This window comes from Passer montanus, unplaced genomic scaffold, assembly GCF_014805655.1.
Source record: "Passer montanus isolate IOZ18808 unplaced genomic scaffold, ASM1480565v1 scaffold16, whole genome shotgun sequence".
Taxonomy (NCBI): domain Eukaryota; kingdom Metazoa; phylum Chordata; class Aves; order Passeriformes; family Passeridae; genus Passer; species Passer montanus.
In genome coordinates, this window is record NW_024363160.1 from 3,996,632 (window position 1) to 4,016,869 (window position 20,238).

The 20,238-nt window shown below is 37.1% G+C and overlaps 1 protein-coding gene across 1 annotated transcript in view; it reads right to left on the minus strand.

Annotated features, from left to right (window-relative positions):
* Window positions 1-15,611: 15,611 nt before the first annotated feature.
* KCNB2 (potassium voltage-gated channel subfamily B member 2) overlaps window positions 15,612-20,238 on the minus strand; it is a 183,352-nt gene continuing 178,725 nt past the window's right edge. Inside the window, exon 3 of the mRNA XM_039703107.1 lies at window positions 15,612-19,385. Coding sequence (XP_039559041.1) covers window positions 17,223-19,385 — 2,163 coding nt within the window. The 3' untranslated portion in view covers window positions 15,612-17,222. The remainder of the gene's footprint in view (window positions 19,386-20,238) is intronic.

The window sequence follows — 20,238 nt, forward strand, 5'->3', positions numbered from 1 at the left end:
TACTTAACTTCAGTATATTCTAATGTTGATGTACTTCTCCCAAATGGAAAAATTATGTTTAATGTCTCAGTAATTGCAGCAACTAAGAACAGAAGAATAGAAGAAAGAAACTTCTTTTACCATATGAAGGAAACCAGACATAACCTCCACTCTGACTATGGATCATCTCCTTGCACACTGGGTGAAAGAGCTCGTTTCAAGACCAACACTGTTTTCTTTCCATGGAACATCATGAAATTCTTCTAAATGGTCCTGATTCTGACTCCTGATATTGTCACAAAGCTTCCAAATATTTTTGTCACTGTAAGATGTGGGAACTGATTTTATTTTTCCTTTAACTTCTTCCTCTAATTTCTAGTGAAGAGAAGTGAGTTGGGAGGTTCTGGGTTCTGCACCTTGGACGCAGCAACCTTGGTTGTGTGTACAGACTGGAGAATGAGATGCTGGAAAGCAGTGCCACAAAAAAGAAGCTGGGTCCTGGTTGATGGTTGCATCTGAGTCAGCCCTGGCAGCCAGGAGGGCCAAGCATGTCCTGGGGGGCATCAGGCACAGCATGGCCAGCCAGGCAAGGGAGGGGATTGTCCTGCTCTGCTCTGCACTGGAGCAGCCTTACCTTGAGTCGTGTTTGCAGTGTTGGGCTCCTCAATATAAAAAAGACATTAAATTATTAAAGAATGTCCAAAGAAGGGAAACCAAAATGGTGAAGGGCCTTGAAGGAAAGCTGTATGAGGAGCAGCTGAGGTCACTTGGTCTGTTCAGCCTGGAGGAGCCTGAGGGGAGACCTCACTTCAGTCTACAACGCCCTCATGAGGGGAAGAGGAGGGGCAGGCACTGATCTCTCCTCTATGGGACCAGAGACAGGATCCAAGGGAATGGTCTGAGGCTGTGTCAGGGGAGGTTTAGGTTGGATATTAGAAAAAAGTTCTCCACCCAAAGGGTGGTTGGGCATTGGAATGGGCTCCCCATGGAAGTGGTCACAGCACCAAGCCTGACAAAATTCAAGAAGAGTTTGGACAAAGCTCTCACACATGTGGTGGAGTTCTTGGGTCTGTTTTGTCCAAGGCCAGGAGTTGAACTTGATGATCCTTGAGAGTCCCTTCCAAGTCAGAATATTCTGTGAGAGGCCAGTACTGAGATCAGCCTCCCAGCTGTGGCACAGGCTGGCAGAGGATGCCACTCCTGCTTGTGACTCTGGCCACCCTGTCACCTCCCAGAGGTGAGGGGAGCACTCACTTGCCCCATCCTTGTCCCCCAGCAGCCCCTACCAACAGCAGGGGTGCAGGCATGGGCAGAATGGGACCACACTGCTGCCGTGCAGGTGGCCAGCACAGGGATGTTGGATGTAGATGATCTTTAAGGTCCTTTCCAACCCAAGCCATTCCACGGAATGTGTGGCCAACTGCGTATATGTATGAGTGTGAATATATAGGTACAGATATGGTTATATACATGTGCTCTCTCTGCATGTGCCTACTGAGAATAAAGCTTCTGCATGCTTATCAAGTGAGTATTAACTATTAACATAGCATAAACTCATTTTTTTATGATTCTCTTCTGGCCTTTAGAAGGAAATAGATAAGGAGAAATGAAGGATATGAGTATAGCATGTGGGTAGTTTGAACTTGACTAAATAGGCCTGACAGAATTCCATACTGGAATACAGAGCTTCTTCAGCAGGCATAAAGACTGTAAAGTTTTTAGTCTGCAACAGTGTTAGATGAAGTAAATTTTTTATATATATCTTGGAAAACAGGCTGAGATCCAGTGCAATTTCTTACTACTGTTTACATCACTTACCACTGTTTTGCACTGTTGCTGCAAATGTATTTTGGAATGCATTTTAGCATCTCGGGAGTTTCAGTCCTCCCCAAACATTCTCTATTGTTTGGTTTTTTTCTCCCACACATTGCAGTGGTTTAATTTCCTTATTCTGAAGGCTTCCTTTGCTTTTACATATCTGCATGAATTGGTCTTCTGTTATTTTCATCTTGCCTCAAGGAGAATTAATCTATTATTTATTATTATTTATTAAGAACCCTATTAAAAAGTACTTATCAGAGAAGCGGGGAAGGTGGAAGAAAGAAGTCATCCATTGAAAACTCCAAGGTCCCTTATCAAAGTTTTTGCATTGTTAGTCCAGTTTAGCCCTTTAGCTGTCTTTTCTGCCTAAAACGCAGACTTTCAAAGCTGCTGAGCTCTTTCAGGTGTGTTGAATTACAGTCTTTTGTTGCATGATAGAGCTACTTCTTGGCTCAAAAACTGTAATTCCTCCTAAGTGTAACTGCACAAGTTCTTTTTTTTTTTTTTAAAATCTACTAGCAGTGCTGAGCCATCACACAAATGGAACCAGTAAACTTTAGAATGAGATATATTAAAAGTCTCACAACCATGAAACATACATTTAGTTATAATAGAGGTTATATAGTGTTATATGCAGTTATTTTGGAACAAAGGGGAAGGAAATTGTTGAATACTCTTGATATATGTGTATATTTTAGCATCAGCTAAAATGCTGCTCTGCTGTAATTACCTTTCATTTTAGTCAATGGCAATAGTTATGAGATATGGAATGATGGAAAAATCTAAGTAACAGATCTCAAAAGGTCTTTTAAAATAACATTACTGAAATTATTCATCATATAGAGAAATACAGGACAGACCAGACTTCTGGTAGAATAATGAGTAAAATAACAGATTTTGGAAAATCACATCTGCCTAGAAACTACTGGCAGTAAATTTCCATTTGGTGAAGGATTTTAGTTACAAATATGCCAAGATTATGCAAGGATAATACCATGTAGGCATTTCACAGATTTATGGCTGTTGCTCCTGAGCCAATAATACAGAAGCAATTAGATGCAGTAAACTTCTGAGAAGGCAAAAAGACATGGATGAGGCTGGTCTGCAATAGAAAATAATTGTAGCTCTGAAACCATGTTCTGTCTTTCCTTGATCTTTTGGGCATGCATCTGATGTGGTTTCAAACAGTTTGGACTTTGCAAAAGTGGCAGGGCTGAATCAATGACTCCCTTGTCATATTCACAAGGGAGTGAGGACCTCACCTCACAATGGTGAGGTCTAAGCACAACATTCCTGTATTTCAGCAGCCTCTCTGGGAGATCTGGACGTTTCTTCCAAGGGAACAGATTTCCTTATGGAACTCTGATCAGTGGGAAGGGAAGAATTTTCTGATTAATTGACAAGAGAAAGTAAGAGAGAAAATGAGTCTAATTTCCTGGGACCTGAGTAGGAGCAGGGTATTATCTGACATATATGTTCCCATTTGGCTTTTTCTAACTTAGATTTCTTGATTCAGTATTAAAGATTTCAACTGCCTTCTTGTAAATAAATGCATTTATGAAACAAAATGAAAGAGCAATTTAGAATAAATGAAAGGCTAAATTTCTGTTGAGAGTACTATTGGCACTTGTAAGATATTTGGATGACTTCTGAAACTCAAACTATAGATCTTTGTGTATGCTTTAAATACTAGACACTTTAATGGCTCATTAAGCTAATATATGTATGAAAGAATTATTCATTCATAAGGCTGCATTATTCTCAGTTAATGGAATGCAGTTTTAGAGAAAAATGTATTACAGTATTCATTATTATGATCTCAGCAGGGTCTCCTCCCCTTTGCTGAGATTAATTCGTACATGGAAAAGGAACTGATAGGTGTTTTATTCCGTCCCAGCTGAAGAACTACATATGAGACTTGAGTTAAAGACAATATAGTTGCTACATTATCACCAGCCATGTTCATTGGCACATTCACATCACTGAATGTCAAACCCTTGTGTTGCCCTCGTGTCTGGGACTTCCCCTAGAAAGAGGAAAAGTAAGTTGGAATGTTGTGTAGCACTGACTGCTCCTATAGGGACATGCTGTTATAGCCCTTATGCAAAACTGATGAAGTTACATGGATTTCTCCTTGGCTTAGATCATAGAATGCTTGGATTGGAAGGGACTTTAAAGAACATCTAGTTGTAACCCCCTGTCATGTGTAGCAGCATCCTCATCAAAGCCAGGTTGCTCAAGACCCCATCCACCTTGGTCTTGAACAATTCCAGGGTTGAGGAGTCTACAGCTTTTCTGGGCAGCCTGTTCCAGTACTTCACAACACTCAAAGAATTTCTTCATGATGTCTAATTTAAATCTGCCCTCTTTCAGCTTACCACCATTCCCCGTTTTCTATCACTATATGCCCTTGGGAAAAGTTCCTCTCCAAGCCTCTGATAGATACCTTTAGGTACTTGTGTCTTCTATAAGGTCCTTTGAGCCTTCTCTTTTCCAGACTGAAAAACACCTACTATCCCAGCCTGTCTTCATAGGAGAGGAGCTCCAGCCCTCTAATCAATCAATGCATTTAAGTAAATTGAACAAATCCCTAGTGTTTACATGCTTTAACAAATTTAAATTACGTTTACAGGTTATCTTTTATGTAGATGAATATTTTCTCATAAAAACACATGGAAAGAGGTCCCCAGGTTACTGGCCAAATACTGGCATCTCTGGTATACTGAGTAATGACTGACATTTGGCACCATTTTCTGTGGAGTTATACCTGAGATCCACAATTGTAGCTTAGGAAACTATATTTCTAAGAAATGATCATTAGGGACCTCTCAGAAACTTTGCTTGTTTAGAAGTAATAATTTATTTATGTGTTTATTCATTTTGGTAAATATGCTAGACAGTAGGAACTCATAGCTTTGCAACTGTTCCCACTGTGAAAATAAGGTCTTGGAAATTCAATTCTCTGGCTCTAGTGATTAGCTGAGCATTGAATGTGTTTAGCAACCTGAAAGAAAGAGAATGAACTTGGAACAATGATAAATAGTGTGAAAATAGTAAAGAGAGACACACTTTATTGTATATCTGTAGGAGTGTCAAAGAAGATCGGTTGTAGTGAATACCAGAAAATCTGAGATTCATTTGAATGGGTGAAACTAAATCTGGTGCTGTTTTCAACCCACACTTCCAAATTAAGAGGAAATAATTTACTGTTGTTTAAAAATGGGAGGTTGGTAGATTTTGTTAGATTTCTAACTCTGTGTAAATAGCTATTGTGACAGACAATACCTCTGAACACATGCACAACAGCAAAGGAGTTTGCCTTGATCACTCATCACAATGAATGTCAATTTAATTTGCAACATCAGTACACTCCTGGAATTACAATTTTATTCATTCTGAGCTCTGGTTACATTACTGACAGTCCCTGAGTTTTAATTCTGCAGAAGTCATGACTAGAAATTCCAAGGAAACAAAACATGCTGATTATACAAAAATCAATTTCATTGTTAGCTGGGGAGAAACACTGAAGTGAAACTGTACTCATAGAAAGCAGAGGTAGTGGAATATTTATGCAGTGGTGCCTGTTTAAATCTGTTTCTTCTTTATTCAATTTTGTGGGTGAGAATGAGATCTCAGACATGAAAAACAGTAGCTACTATTTTCTGTTATTTTTTAACACTATAAAAATTATTTTCTTTCTGTATGTACTAAGGTCTTTTTTTTTTTTTTGATTACTGGGAATCTTATTTTGTCCTTCCCAAGAAGTGTGAGTAGCTTTTAACTTAGTTTTGAAATATTTAATAGCAAAGTTGGAGCTTTTCTTCTGTCTTGCAAGGTAAACATGTGAAACCTGCTTGAAGTTATTAAGCAGGACTTGCTTATGTCGTTCTGATGAAAAGGGTACTCAGGCAAGCAGGAGTGGCTGATAATTAAACCAGTGGTTGTATTGTTGCTGCTAAAAGAAACTTCTTCTTTTGGAGTTGCAATTGTTCATATTAGAATGAAATTTTGGAGATGCTTAGTGTTCATACTAGAATGAAATTATTCCAGTCTATGTATGTTTTAATTTACTGCCAGGTATATAAGCCTTGTAACAACCCCAGTGATGTGCAGCTTAACACTTCCATTCTTCTATGTGAATGGAAAACAATGTTCTGGATATGTGACTTGTTTTGTTTCAAGTGTGAATTAGAGTTGTGCGAACTATGAGATCTTTCTGCTGTGCCTCGGTGAACTGAGAAATCTCTCTAGATTGTGGCTATATCATAGCACAAATACAAAGTACTGTAGGGCTTTGGTTTGCAAGACTATGGTGCTAAGACAGTGCCACATTCCATATGTGCTCTGCGTGTGTGGGGGTGTTTTGTGTGTATGTGTGTGTATATATATATATATATATATATTTATATGCAAGTGCTCAAGTGGTCAGCAGACTTGCCACTGGAAGATGAGTCACAGGTATGATATGTTTCTATTACCATCCTGTTAAAGGACTGAAGAACTGAAAACCCAGTTCCTTTCTAAGAATGGTACAATTATGCCAGCCTCTGTATATATTAAAATAAAATTATTAAATCAAAACCAGTAAGAGATTAAGAGATTAAGGGAAAAAGTGTTAAATACAGACAGTTCTTTGAGTGGCTGAGGAAATGAATTCTACTTGTTTATGGATCTGTGGTTTTGATCATTGAGTGCCTCAGTGTTTAATAACACCCCTGCAGCTGGGGTATTCATAGTGGCTCTTTTAACTGTGAATTGTCCAGAGCCTACCTGGACTAAAGTTCACTTTAAGCTCTTTTCCACAAGGAATGCACTAAATTGCAAAAATACCTGAAGAAGCTTTTTTAGCTTTCATAGCATGGATATGAATAATGTCCTGATACTTGACAGCCGACAGCTCGCCTCTTGCCTTCTAGTAGAAACAAACTGTTGTGGGAAGATATTTTGAAGAATAATGGCAAATTGCCATTTGAAAACTGCAACATAAGAGAACAAATAATAAAAAAAGAGATTTCTTTTGCAAAGGACAGCAACCATTTCATTAGTAGTTTCAATACCAGTGAATGGCAACATAACTCAGCCTGAATGTTTTGCAGTAGGAATACCTAAATTGTAATTTAGCAGTGATTCACAGTAAATTGTTGCTGTGCTGATCTCCAGTGTGGGAAAGACGATAATCTGTAGAATGCATGAGAATGAATGGTGAGAAATAATAAATCAAATTTATTTGTAACAGCATAAAAATGTTCTTGAATGGCACTGTTCCTTCTGATGCCATGTGCATGATATGTCTTTACTGTCTGCAAATAAGACATATTTTATGGTTATCATAGTTCAACATTATTAAATACTTTTTAAGACTAAAAATGCTTTTGTAGCAGCCTTGAGTAAACTCATGTTCCCTCTGGGTTCCCTGATGTTAGCTAACAAAACTGCAGATAGTTTTTCCTCATCATCTGATTAATAGTGTCTATTTTTCACTCAATGAAAATTTGCATTCAGAGAGTCAGCAGAAACATGGTTTAAGCCAGTAAATTAAGGCTTAACATGATAACCTGACTATTTAAGTTGCTTACTTTCATAATATTTATATCTAGAAATGCTAGGGATTGTTTTTCCCTCTAAATAGATTATGATGGGATATTTTTTGTGCTAACCTAATGCTACCTCAATATTTTGTCAATATCATCTCTACTGACCTGCTCTATTCATGGTCTGCCCAGAATACTTCTTTCTTTAGGACCTAATCCCAACCACATATCACCCTTGCAGGTTACCATAAAATAGTTTTCCTGCTTCCTCTCTGCATTTGTTTTCAGCTGTAGGTCAAATTGCACCAATAAAATAGTGGAGATTTTTTATATTTTATTTTTTCACTAGCATCAAGTCAGTTCCTTTCTTAGGTTGCTTTGGGTCTGGAATAAGATGCTCGGGTTCTTGACATATTTTTTTTTTTAAATATGCTCCACAAGAAAAAATAAATGGAAAGGAGAAGATGGGAAAAGATGAAATGGTTGGAACAGAAGTATTTCCTAAGCTCATGGTATGATTGAAGAGATGTTGAGCTAGGAACTACAGTGGTGTATCTTGGTGCCTTGAATTTGCTTTTTGGAAAATGCTCCCAATTTTTACTTCTATGTGGTTTAGTCTCCTTTCTGCACAACCAAAATCTGAAGAGGCCCAGGTCTTGGTGCAGGATGGAACCATGTGGCAGCTGGAATGTTCATGTAGAACTGCAGTTTTGCAAATACTCCTGGAATTTGTGTGGGCTGCTTGGTTATTGAATAATATATAACCCCCTAAATCCTTTCCTTAAAATGCAATTACTCACATGAATGCCAAGAAGAAGAGATTTGGACAAGCAATAAGAAAGATGTGTTGTTTTTTTTTTTTAAAGGAAAAAATAAATTTGGAATGTGTTTGAGGTAGAATAGAAAGATGGAACAAATTTAGATTTATATAGAGTGCTGCACATTCATAGAGGGAACCCCTAGATTAAAAGGTGAAAGGGTAGAAGTTCTGCAGTACAGTGAATGGTGTGTTAAGAGACGTATAGCACAGAGATTGTGAAAATAAAATGTCTCTATGCTCTCATCAAAGGGATGGACTTGGACTTCCATTTTTGCTTCATTGCAGTGCTGTTCAGATGTTGACATTAAAAATAGCTTTCTAATTTGAGGGTGAGGGCATTATAGTCCTAATTTTCTGAGTGGTAGAGTTGCTCTATTATAGATGGATTTGGAGCAAAATTTTGCCTGTAAAAAAATACCTGTTATTTTCATGAGTTGTCTTAAAGGAGTAAAATAATTTCCACTATAATCTAAATTTTCTCTTACAGTTTTAAGGTAGACAAGAAATTGGTTTATCCACTATGCCTGAATATTAGGCTGAGGCATGTAAGTTTGAATAGCCAAATAAAGGGTGCCAAATCTTTCCATGCTTCTGCTTTCCATCCTGCAGGCAATACTGTTTACTCACCCTTGTAAAGTCATTTATGGCTTTGTATCTGTGACAGTGTGAGCAGTAATTACCATGAATTCTGAACAGAGAGAGAAGAAAAAGGCTTAGAATCACTACATTTAATATTTTTTTATAAAAAAGCATGGATTCTGACTTTATTTGCATAGCCAAGTGATTTATTTCTGTACATATTGTCTGCCAGAGATTCCTGTATAATTTTGTTAAGTCGTGACACTTAAAGACACTATGGATAATTGTTTGGTATATATGCAATGTTCAATGTGAAGTGGTTTCATGAAGAGAACTGAAATGAGACACAGATGATTCATTTACACATTTATTTACTATCCTGCTTATTCTATCAGACTGAAATGGAGAACAATGCATTTATTTTAAAGACATTTGACATAAATTAAACAGATATTTTGATGTTGAACAATTGTACAGACTACAACATGCATATTAATATGTAGATTGGTGCAGAAATACTTAGTTGATTAGCAAAATCTAGTATGACAAAAATAATAATCACATTTCCTTTTTTATGACATTAAAATGCAGCTGATATGGAAACATTGATACGAATACCACTAAATGTGAGAAGTTATTAGTCTAATGAAATCAAATGGTTAGTTGAAAAAATAAAGCTATTGTCAAAGTTTTATCTACAGAAAAGAACCTAAATCAAAATGTTTCTAACAAATACAATAATAATGAAAAAAGCATGTTTGATGCAATTACCATTGCAAAATGCCCTATTATTCCCCTGCCCCACCCCCAAATACAAACAATGCATGAAGCAAAAGCAGCGTATTCTCCCACAAAATGTCTGGGGCATTTTGTAAAGGCAGATGAATGAGATTAGACAAGACTTATCACATATGCTTTTATCTCCTAGTGACAGTACTTTTAAAGAAAGATACATTATTAATAGAACAATGTATGATGAAATGTTGCTAAATCTGTAAAACTGAACAATAGTGAAGACACTGCTATTGCCCCAAGAGAAGTTGAAAAAATACTGTTGTGCTTTTTTTGTTTGCAGCATTCAGAGCATTCACAGAGGAATACAAAGTAAAGTTCATTAAACTCCATAAAACTAATAATAGTCATGCTACTGTATCTATGAAACTAACACAGTAATAACATATAAACATGAATTAGTACATATTTATTTGATATTTACAGTGATCTTAAAGCAATAGGCTATGTATTCAATGCTCAGCTTCTTTGTACACTAATCCCTCCATGTTTCAGCTTATCAGCATGGCTCCTTTGATTTTTGAGAGTTGTACAGCTAAAACTCTGCAGAACTCTGAAAATTTAGACATATAAATCCAGAACTCTGCATCCTAGCAGAAGTACCCATGATTGTCCCCAACAGTAGTTTTTTAAATTTCTTTTTTAATGTATTTAGTAATGTGTTAGAAATTGTTTCTTTTGCCTAACACTACAATATATTGCTCCATCTTTCAGTTTTATACAGGCAGAATTCCCACTGGTGTTCTGCTTAAGGACTTCAAGAACAGGTATAAATGTTTTGTATTCTGAACCTTCACAGAGAGATGCTATCTGAGTAAAACTTAGAGCAAAAATATCACTCCAAGACTTATGTCCTCCACCTTGAAATGGTTAAAATGAGTAAGATAAGGAATAGGCTTTTTGTTCCTTGCATTACACAAGGTATGTCCCAGACATCAGAGCAACAAAGCACACAACCAAAACCCTACTAGTTCCTCAATTTAAATAAATTTCAGCTGGTGATCCAAATAGGAAGATATCTAGACAATGGCAAATCAGCACAAAATACTCAAGCTGGGCTTCTGATCCTCCATCAATGCACAGCAATTTGCTTTTGCAGTATAAAGTAAGGGTTACTGTTAAGTGAAGTAAAGCTACTTGCAATCAGTTTAATAATTCCACAGATTGTGGAGTAAGTCTAGTGCTGTCTGTACTGTCTTCATTAAATGTAATAACAACTTTAGAGTAAATTCACTGTAGAAATATGCAGTATATAGAGTTTGGTCCAAACTACAAAACACAACTGTCCAAAGGTTATCATGAATTTATGGCTTAAATGATTTTGTGTGGCTTAATTTGGGGAACGCACTGGGAACAATTTAATCTTTGGCTACATATTGGTTTTTTTTTAAGCAATACCACTGATGAAAATGGCAAAATTTGCTTGAATAAGTGATTTATCCAAGAGTTACATGGGCTGAAGACAGTAGCCATGGTAGAGATCTATGTCTACATTAGCAAGTCATACATACCAGGAGATTTGTTGAGGACAACAGTTTGTGCTGACAGTTTACACTATTGGGGTACAAATTTTGGACTCACTCTCATCTGGTATCCGGGCCTGAATGCTTTATCGTGCCTGCAGCATAACTGGTGCCCTCATGGAAGAAGTTTTCTGGTTCAACTTCACCTAAAAGTAGTCCAGTTTGCATGGTGCAGGATTGCTCAGTATTGTGAACCAAAGCATGAGAAGTGGGGGTAGCTGAGAGGTTCATGTCAAGAGATCTCTCCTGATTTTCTCTAAGATGCCAGTGTAAACATAGCCACAGACTTCCAGACTTAGAAGTGTACATTATTCCTGCTGATGCTAAATATGTATTTGAATAGTTATTTGAGTTTAAAAATTACCCTAAAGAATTTAGTTACACAGACTGCTGTTAAATTCATGGTTTATGCTAATCACAGGACAACAGTCGATGTCTAAGGTGACCATTCTGTTTAGTTGATAGGTATAATTAGGATAATCATCTTTTTTTGATTAAATGTAAGCTAATACCATGTTTTTTAGTTACTTTTAAGTTAAAAGAGCAGTAATATTTGTGTGCTACTTCCTTGTTCCACAGTGGTATTCATCAGGATCTGTGTTAGGTGTTAAAATAGAAAACTAAATACCAATCAATAACAATATAGGATTAGAAAGTATCACTGCTGTTTTGGAAGAAATTTCCATTTTGCTAAAGAGTAATACTTCCTAAATATCATATCTCAGCATTTAAAAGAAATACTGTTTAAACCTGGAACAAAATAAATACAAAGACAAGTACATTACTCCACCTGCATCACACAATGCAAACAAAATGTTTTCTTTCATTTTTGCCTGCCAGTTACCTAACCTTCCTTTGTTAAGGAAACTGACAGAGGACCTGCAAACGGTTTGGCTCCCAGAACACCTGATCTGTTTTAGAAAGCATTTCAGCTGGAGTTAAAGCTGAGCACCACTAATAAAATCAGACAAAAGACAAATATTCACACTTAGACCGATCGCTCTCTTAATAGCATTTACCATTAATCTGCTTTTAAAAACGTTCTTGCAAGAGCACTGAAAGCTCTTGCATGAAGGATGAGTACACTGTGGGGACACTGGAGAATTCAGAGCACTTTACAACTAGAAAACAGGGAGAAATGACACTCAGTTCTTGTTCCTTGGTTCAAATGCAGCATCTGGCCATTGGCACCACACTACCAAAACACTTTCCTAGCAAACAAGACACCGATCATCTTGTTGGGTGGGCTGCCTTCTGACCACTCCCAAGAAGAAGAGAAGATTGATACTGGGGAGGAAATGGGAAGAGATCACAAGATCAATAAAGACACCAACACGTGATATCTTATTTTCAGGAAAGTCTTCTGAAAAATGATTACAGATCAGATATTCATGTGGAAGGCAAGTGGGTAATGGCATTGCTGAACCTGTTGGTTCTAGGTTAAAATTATGATGGAGGAGTGGAATTAAATCTTTTGCTACTGGCATTTTTACCTCATTTAGTGTGAACAAGTATTCTTTTACATGTGTTTATTACATGTGTTTTTATATAGTACACTAAAACATGCCTTGTTTACTTACAGTTTTCTGCCCTTCTTTCCCCCTTTGTTGTGTTTGCATTTCTCGATTGATCTGTGCTGGCTACTTATTAAAAAAAGCATATTTGTTGCATTATTTTCCTTCTAATATATGTTTTTATGATCAAAATATATATTTTCTATCCAAGTGGTTAAAAAATTATTTTAATCAGAAAGCCAATAAGTTAAACCCTGGACATTTTTACCAGTCTTACTATCTGCAATAGGGCTTCAAGAAGACAACTGTCTTTCTTACTGGACTGCAGTTTGGAGATGAGGTTGAAGCAGTTAATAAATACATTGAAAGTAAACCTTGAAGGAAACAGAAGCTCAGTCCACGTGGAAGGGGAGAGGTCTACTTTTAAAAGAACTCATTGTTTTTCAAGGAATTGCCCAGTATTACCTGTTAGGAAGTGACTCATGGAAGCCAACTGTCATTTTGATTTATAAAAAACATTTTGGGTTGCATAATAGTGTGCTAAAAGGCTCTTCATGTCCGTTGCTCTAGTGTTAGATCAGATATCACCTCTCTAACATCACTAATGTTTGAATTTTGAGACCAATTGTGAAGTGAGGACACAGTGCATTAGATTGCTGCATTAGCACAGAGGCTTCTATAGTCTATACAATGTAGCATTAAAAGGCCTTTTGTGTTTTCATTTAAAAAAGTGTATTTTGTATAAATTCGGTAGTGCAAAAACTTCCTACACCTTGTTACATTCTTTACATTACATACTTCCCCTGTAAACAGCTTTCCTGTAGGAACTTCCTTTGCAGTTTGTGCGATATATTATTCCCCCCTACCCCCCACCCAGATTTGGATTAATGTGACTGTTAGTCAAAAACTCTTCTAATTACTCTGTGAATATTTTTTAAATATGTGCATTGGTTTCATCATTGTAAAGGAATTAAAACTTTGATTCACAATTCTGCAGTTAGTAAAAAATATAAAAATAGATCAATTGCAAAGCTATCTCCCTGAACATTCTTAATTTTCCACTGATGTGAGGAGTCAGACCCCTTTCAGGTGCACAAAGGAGTCACTTCTTCCTAAGACTCCTAGTTTTGAAATTGCACAGCTGGCATTAGAGACTGACTCCAGAACTCAGACACATTCTCCCCTTACTGTGGTGAATGGGTAATAAGTCTGAAATGGCTTCAAAGTTTTACAAAACCAGAAAAATATACTTGTGTAATTTTGCATAATTTGCTGCATATCAACCCATGATGAATGTAATTATCCCGGCCTGCTTTTCTTATACCCGCTGTACTGGATAGAAAGCTAGATTCAGTCCTGCAACTGCTCAAAAAGATATTTTAATCAGGAATTATACAAGTTTGGTATTGAGAGGTGGATCCTGTATATGCAGTCAAGACTGGAAAAAACACATTTCTAAACCTGTGCTTCTGGAAATAGTTTTCAGCATAGACAAAAGTAGATAACAAAATTATACCAAAAGCACTTCTAAAACTTATAATTTTGCTTCCAGTGTTTCAAAAAAATAAAACATCTGTTAATAAAGTGAATTGCATCTCTTTCAAAATAAATGTGCTTCTCTGAAAACATTTAAAATACAGCAGCAAATAAGGGCCTGGTCTTTCATCTGATTTATATAGTTAAAGTTCCTGTTGATTTTCATCAAGAGGGAGAGACTATTGTTCTTCTCATTTAGATTTCAGTCAGTCCCTTTTTCCACCAGACTCCCATTGCTTTCAGGGGAAATTAATTTGCACAAGAACTGAGGCCTTGACTTTACTTTTTTTTAAATTTGTAGTGATTTTAATGGGCTGGAATCAGGCTTGCATGAACTTTAGCTCAGGAGAGCTTTAGGAATGAAATCTCTGTTCCTGCAAATAGGTTCCCTATGGCTGGACTCCTCCCTTTCCATCAAGTGTCATAGGTCTAAGGGGCTTTTCCAAAGTGTAAGGGTCACCTGGGAGAAAAAGCACACAGAAGTACATGACAAACCTCAGTCTTGCCAAAACAACATCATTGTCTTGAATGGGAATTTTCTGTGGATCCAAAGCATAGGACCAGGTCCCATTTTGTCTTAATCTGGACTTCAACAGTTCACTAGGATGTAAAGGCAGATCAAACAGGCCCATGTGATTTCATAAAACTGCACATAGAAAATACGAACCAACACTTCAGGCATATAAAAATTGACTGGCATTTAGTTTTAGTCACCGAAAATATCTAGAAACTAAAAAATAAATGTAGAAGAGTAATGACTATAAAATATGAAAGAGGAAAGTTTGGGGACAGTGAGACACAACATGATTGAAAAGTGTTACGCAGAATACAATATAAATACATAAAACTGAATGCAGCAACAAGTTGAAATGAACGGCAATTAAAGACAAAAAAAAAAATTATTTTGAGAATTAATGACCAGACATTGCTTGAAAAAAAAAAAGGCGTATTCTGAGGTATTCAAATGACTGAAGAGACACCTCAATATTATCTTGTTACAAAAATAAGAAAACTGATGGAAATATAGAAAACTTTAAAAAAAAAACCCCACCTAAGTGATTGTGCTGGGCTCATTATTTGACCCAGCTACCAGGATCAATATTTTGGGGCTCTTCAAACTTGCCTCTTTTCTATGTGCCAGGCTTGAGTGAGGCCTGTGGCATTGGCCCAGCCATTTAAGCAAAGGGCTGTGTTGTAACAAAAATGGTTGTTCCTTTACACTAAATGCATTAGGTGCCTGATTGTTACATATTCAAGTGACAAAAAAAGACACAAGTAAAAGTTAACCTACTAACCTATGGTAAGTAGAAGCCTGCTGTTCCAAACCATACATTGATTGGTCTAAAGTACTTTTAAGTCTTCCTTACAAAAAAAAAAAAAACCCCAACAAAAAAACAACAACCAAAAAAAAAAAACCCAAAAAAACAAAACCAAAAAACCCCACAACAAACAAAAAAAACCCCACAAAAACCCCCAAACTCAAACAAAACAAAGGGGAACATTTTCTAGGGCATGTCTGTGTAACTGCATACATTTGCTTATGATCAGAATTCATGCAGTGAATAAACTTTTTATGATTTAGGGAATTAAAGCACTCTAGAAGCTTTAAAAAATATTTTATAGCATAAGAAGCTATGGATTCTGGATTTAAAAAAATAGCCTTTTCAAGACAGTGGTTAGATGAGTACTTTGTAATGAAGGCTTTGGTTCAGCATCTTTCTTTTTCTTTTCAAAGATGGAGAAATCAGAGAAATGAAAGATGATTTAGCAGTTGTCAGTGGAATGACATTTTCCATTATTTAAGTATAGTGGAAATCCTGTACTCCATTTCAGAACAGCTATGGAAGAATGGGTTGAGGCAAAGTTGTTGAGTCAAGTGATATCTTCTGTCAGTCCAAATGATTGAACTGGAAAACACAAACGAGCTTTGGGGTGTGGAAGACCTGAGGCAAATCACATGTACATGAAGCCTTTTCTTCTCCAGCTACATGATTTATGATAACAAAAGGTACCACTTTCCCCTACAAACCTTGTCTCTTATGTCCTTCCACCTTAACAGCTCCAACAACATTACCATTACTGAAGTATGTGCACTGCATGGAGAACAAAAGGTAAAAGATCAAAGATCATGTAGAAGCAAATGATGTTAAATCAGAGGAAAAATAAGAGTGTGGGATATATTTTTTTTAATACCAAGGTATAGTCTATGAGGTTGAAAATGTTTTGATATATCTGAATAGCCATTTGGCACTATTTATTGCCACAGAAATAATGACGCTTTTTAAATTTTAAAATGGAACTTTTTTTTCTCAGTTATGAAATGTTGGCAATTTTCTATAAAAATATCAAATGCTTCAAGTTCTGGTCATTAAATCTTTGCTTTCCCTCACAGGATCATTAATTAAACTGACAAATACAATAACTGAAGTTCTACAAGTAAAAAAAAAAAACCCATCATGTTTTATAGCACAGATGAACTAAAATACTGTAGTCCTTAATTAACAGATATACTTGTGAGCTTTTTAACAGAAAGCAAGATACGTGAGATGCTTTAAGTAGAAGTTGCAATTTTGCAACATAAGTCTGTACAAAACCTCCAGGCAGCACGCTGTGAAGGAAGTACCTGTGTCCCAGGAAATGCTTTTTCCATAAATCCTTGTTAACAGTAGCTTTCCCCCCAACCCCAAACTATTTACAAGTATATGCATTTTGCAAGCTCAAAGCACCTTGTTTCACATCCTTATGAATGCATGCATTGACATTTCATCCTTTCATGTGCAAATTCTAAAATTCATTGTAACTGAGGGAAAAAAAAGTTTAAAGAGTTCAAAACCTGTCTACAATCATAAGTGAAAGGATCAAAAATGTCAGATGTTGCAGACCACTGGCTCCTAATAAAGCTCTCTTTATTGTATTCACCATTCTTGAGTAATTTTTTCCTTGTTTTTTTCAGTTTGTTACAAAAGCAGTCTTTTTTTTTAAATTAAACAGTATTTAAACTAAACAACTCTTCATGCCATGCAAAAATAACATTTTATGCACTTTTGTTGAGGCTTTCCATGTTTTAGTTCATAGGCATTACTAACTGTGTTTTAAGAAAAGATATTTTTATTGCTTCTGTAACTAGTCACATGCTAGTTTCACGAGTAGGACAATAACCAGTTTCTCCTGGACTTGAATGAATTTCTGGAGCAAATAAATGGTTCTCCATTTTGTGACCTTCTTGGTTAGTGTCTGGCTTTACCTCACCCACAGCATGGTAAATGTCTTGCGTACAGTTGTGGCTCATGCTTTTGGGTGAAGAGCTGACCTGTGGCTCCCCTGGTAAATTGTTGCCATCACTGTGTTTATCCCCACAGCAATTTGTCTTGATATCCTGTTTTTTCTCATGTTTCATACCATGTAACTCCATAAACTCTTCTTCTTCTCCAGTGTCTATTTCAGTGAAGCTTCTCCTCTCTTTTGAAGGGAAAGTGAAAATTTTTTGTTTGGGAAAGAGAGGGGATGATTTTTTAGCAGGTCCCTGACAAAGTGCAGGTGCGTCAGCACCAAGTACAGGCCGTTCACCTTGGGGGGAATTTTCTTCTAGGAGAATGGTGCTGATGTGCTGAGGGGTGGCCTGTGTGAAGTCTGCTCCTGCTGTCACTGGCAGTGGCCTTGCGGTGCTCGGTGGAGTTTGTGGAGCACCACCTCTATTGTCTTTAAAATTAACTTTAAGGGATCTAGACTTTAATGGGTTGCTACCTTTCAGGGAGCTTTTGGGGCTTTCCATGGCAGTGTCAAAATGAAAATGACCATGTGAAACAGTTTGGGACCCACTGCCATCACTGATAACACCTCTGTTGATTGGATTATAGTCAAAGGTGACATCAGTTGGAGAAAATCCTCTGTCTTTTGCAAATGGCATAAACTGAGAACTTCTTGCTCTTTGGTTTTCTTCCAGGTTAACAGCATCAGCTGGAAATCTCATTTGCAAGTGAGAGCCAGGAAACAGAGAGAGAGGAGACCTCTCTGTTTCTGTGAAGTCAGTTGCGCAACTGGCAAAACTGTCGATACTGGATGTGCTTCTCATGTCCATCACGATGTCCGCAGGCCCTGTTGGCAACGGGTCTCTCTGACCTATAACTTCCTCCATTTCTATTTCTTCTTCATAGCTGGGTGGCTTTGCTGACTGGTCTTGGTAACCAGCATTAAGATTAGGCTGAGACTGGGTTTTGGTAATTTCATTATACAGCATCTCCAGTTTTTGGGCACTGAGGTGCTGTGGGCTGGAGGATGATGCAGCATTGTTTAATTGCTCATGGGAGTCTTGTTGACTAACTTCTTGGTATTTGTTTTCATAAGATTTGTTTGAGCTTGTTTCAGACATTGTCCTTCTGGCCCATTTCCACCGGCTTGGGGATAGGTGGCTGTTATCAGGTGTCTCCTTTGGACTGAGTGGTTCTCCAAGCTTTCCCGAATCTACTGCTACATCTATCATTTCCATACTGCGAGCAAAGGCATCTTTCAGATTCATGGAGACAATACTGCCATTTCTTTTAGCTCGCTCAAGTGCTTCTCTCCTCTTAATTGCCTTCTCCTGTCTTTTCTGCTCCTTATAAAACTCTGAGAAATTGTTCACAATAATTGGTATGGGCAGGGCTATGACCAGCACTCCAGCAATACAGCAAAGTCCTCCAACTATTTTCCCTAATAACGTCTTAGGATAAATGTCACCATATCCTACCGTAGTCATAGTGATTGTTGCCCACCAGAATGACGCAGGAATACTTGTAAATTTTGTAGCATCCTCGTCCTTTTCAGCAAAGAATACAAGACTTGAAAATATCATTATTCCCATGGCTAAAAATAATATCAACAAGCCCAATTCATTGTAACTCCGCCTGAGTGTAAAGCCTAAAGACTGAAGGCCCGTTGAATGTCTGGCGAGCTTAAGAATCCTTAGGATCCTCATAATTCGAAATATCTGAACTACACGTCTGACGTTTTGGAACTGCAGGACACTTTTATTGGACTCTGTGAGGAAAATGGTGACATAGTACGGCAAGATAGCCAGTAAGTCAATGACATTTAATGGGCCTTTGAAGAACTTCCACTTATTTGGTGAGGACAGAAAACGCAAAAGATACTCCATGGTAAACCAAGCAATACACACAGCTTCAACGTGCGCTAGCTGAGGGTTGTCATTTGGCTGCCCAAATTCATCTATTTCTTGAAGTTCTGGCAGTGTGTTAAGAGACAAAGCAATAGTGGACAGGACGATGAACAGAATGGACACAATGGCCAAAATCTGTAAAACAAAATAAAAAATGTTTTGGTTAGATCGATACAAGTGTCCTTGTCAGGGATTTATTAAATCCTTTCAAATGCTTGTGTGTCAAATAAACACAGAATGGTGGAAGCTGTTTTTGCTATTGCATTCATTATTTTTTTTTATTGTTTTGAATTTTGCACAGACAAAACATTAGACTCATCTTAGACATGGTCAAAACCTGATTGCTTTACTCCCTGCAGTAAACCAATTCATTTCAGAAAGCAGGCCATGACTGGTCTTACCATTTTTAAATTACAATAGGAGGTGATGTTTATTAGTGCAAGTCACCAAGTAGAAGATATATAATTCCTGCTAATGTGCCGAACATTTTGAATTTTATGCATTAATTGTAATTATGTAAAACTTTACATCGTGTAGAGAATGCATTGGATAATACCATATGTAAGATGGTAATTCAGTACTACATAGTGCACACTTTCCTAGACAGGCATAAATTTATGAGCTGGAAAGTTAAGAAGAAAAAGTTAAGAAGAATAAACATGAAGCACTATTCAGGACACTGGTCTTGCTGAATTTTCATGTCTGGACAAATTTCAGATGCTACAAAAATCAAAGGTATTGGTCCTGAATTAGGTTGAGAGCAAGATTTTAAAAAGTAAGTAGTATGAGGGTGAACTGAGTTTCTCATAATGTGTAAGCAGACAAAAGCTTCCAAGAAATAAAGTTTTGCTTTCTGTCTAAGGAGGTGGGTTTCATAATATATTTCATCACTCATTTTCACAGAGTCCTAGAATGACAGAATCATAGAAACATTAGTTGAAAGAGATCTCCAAGACCCTCAAGTCCAATGTTTGACTGAGCACTACCA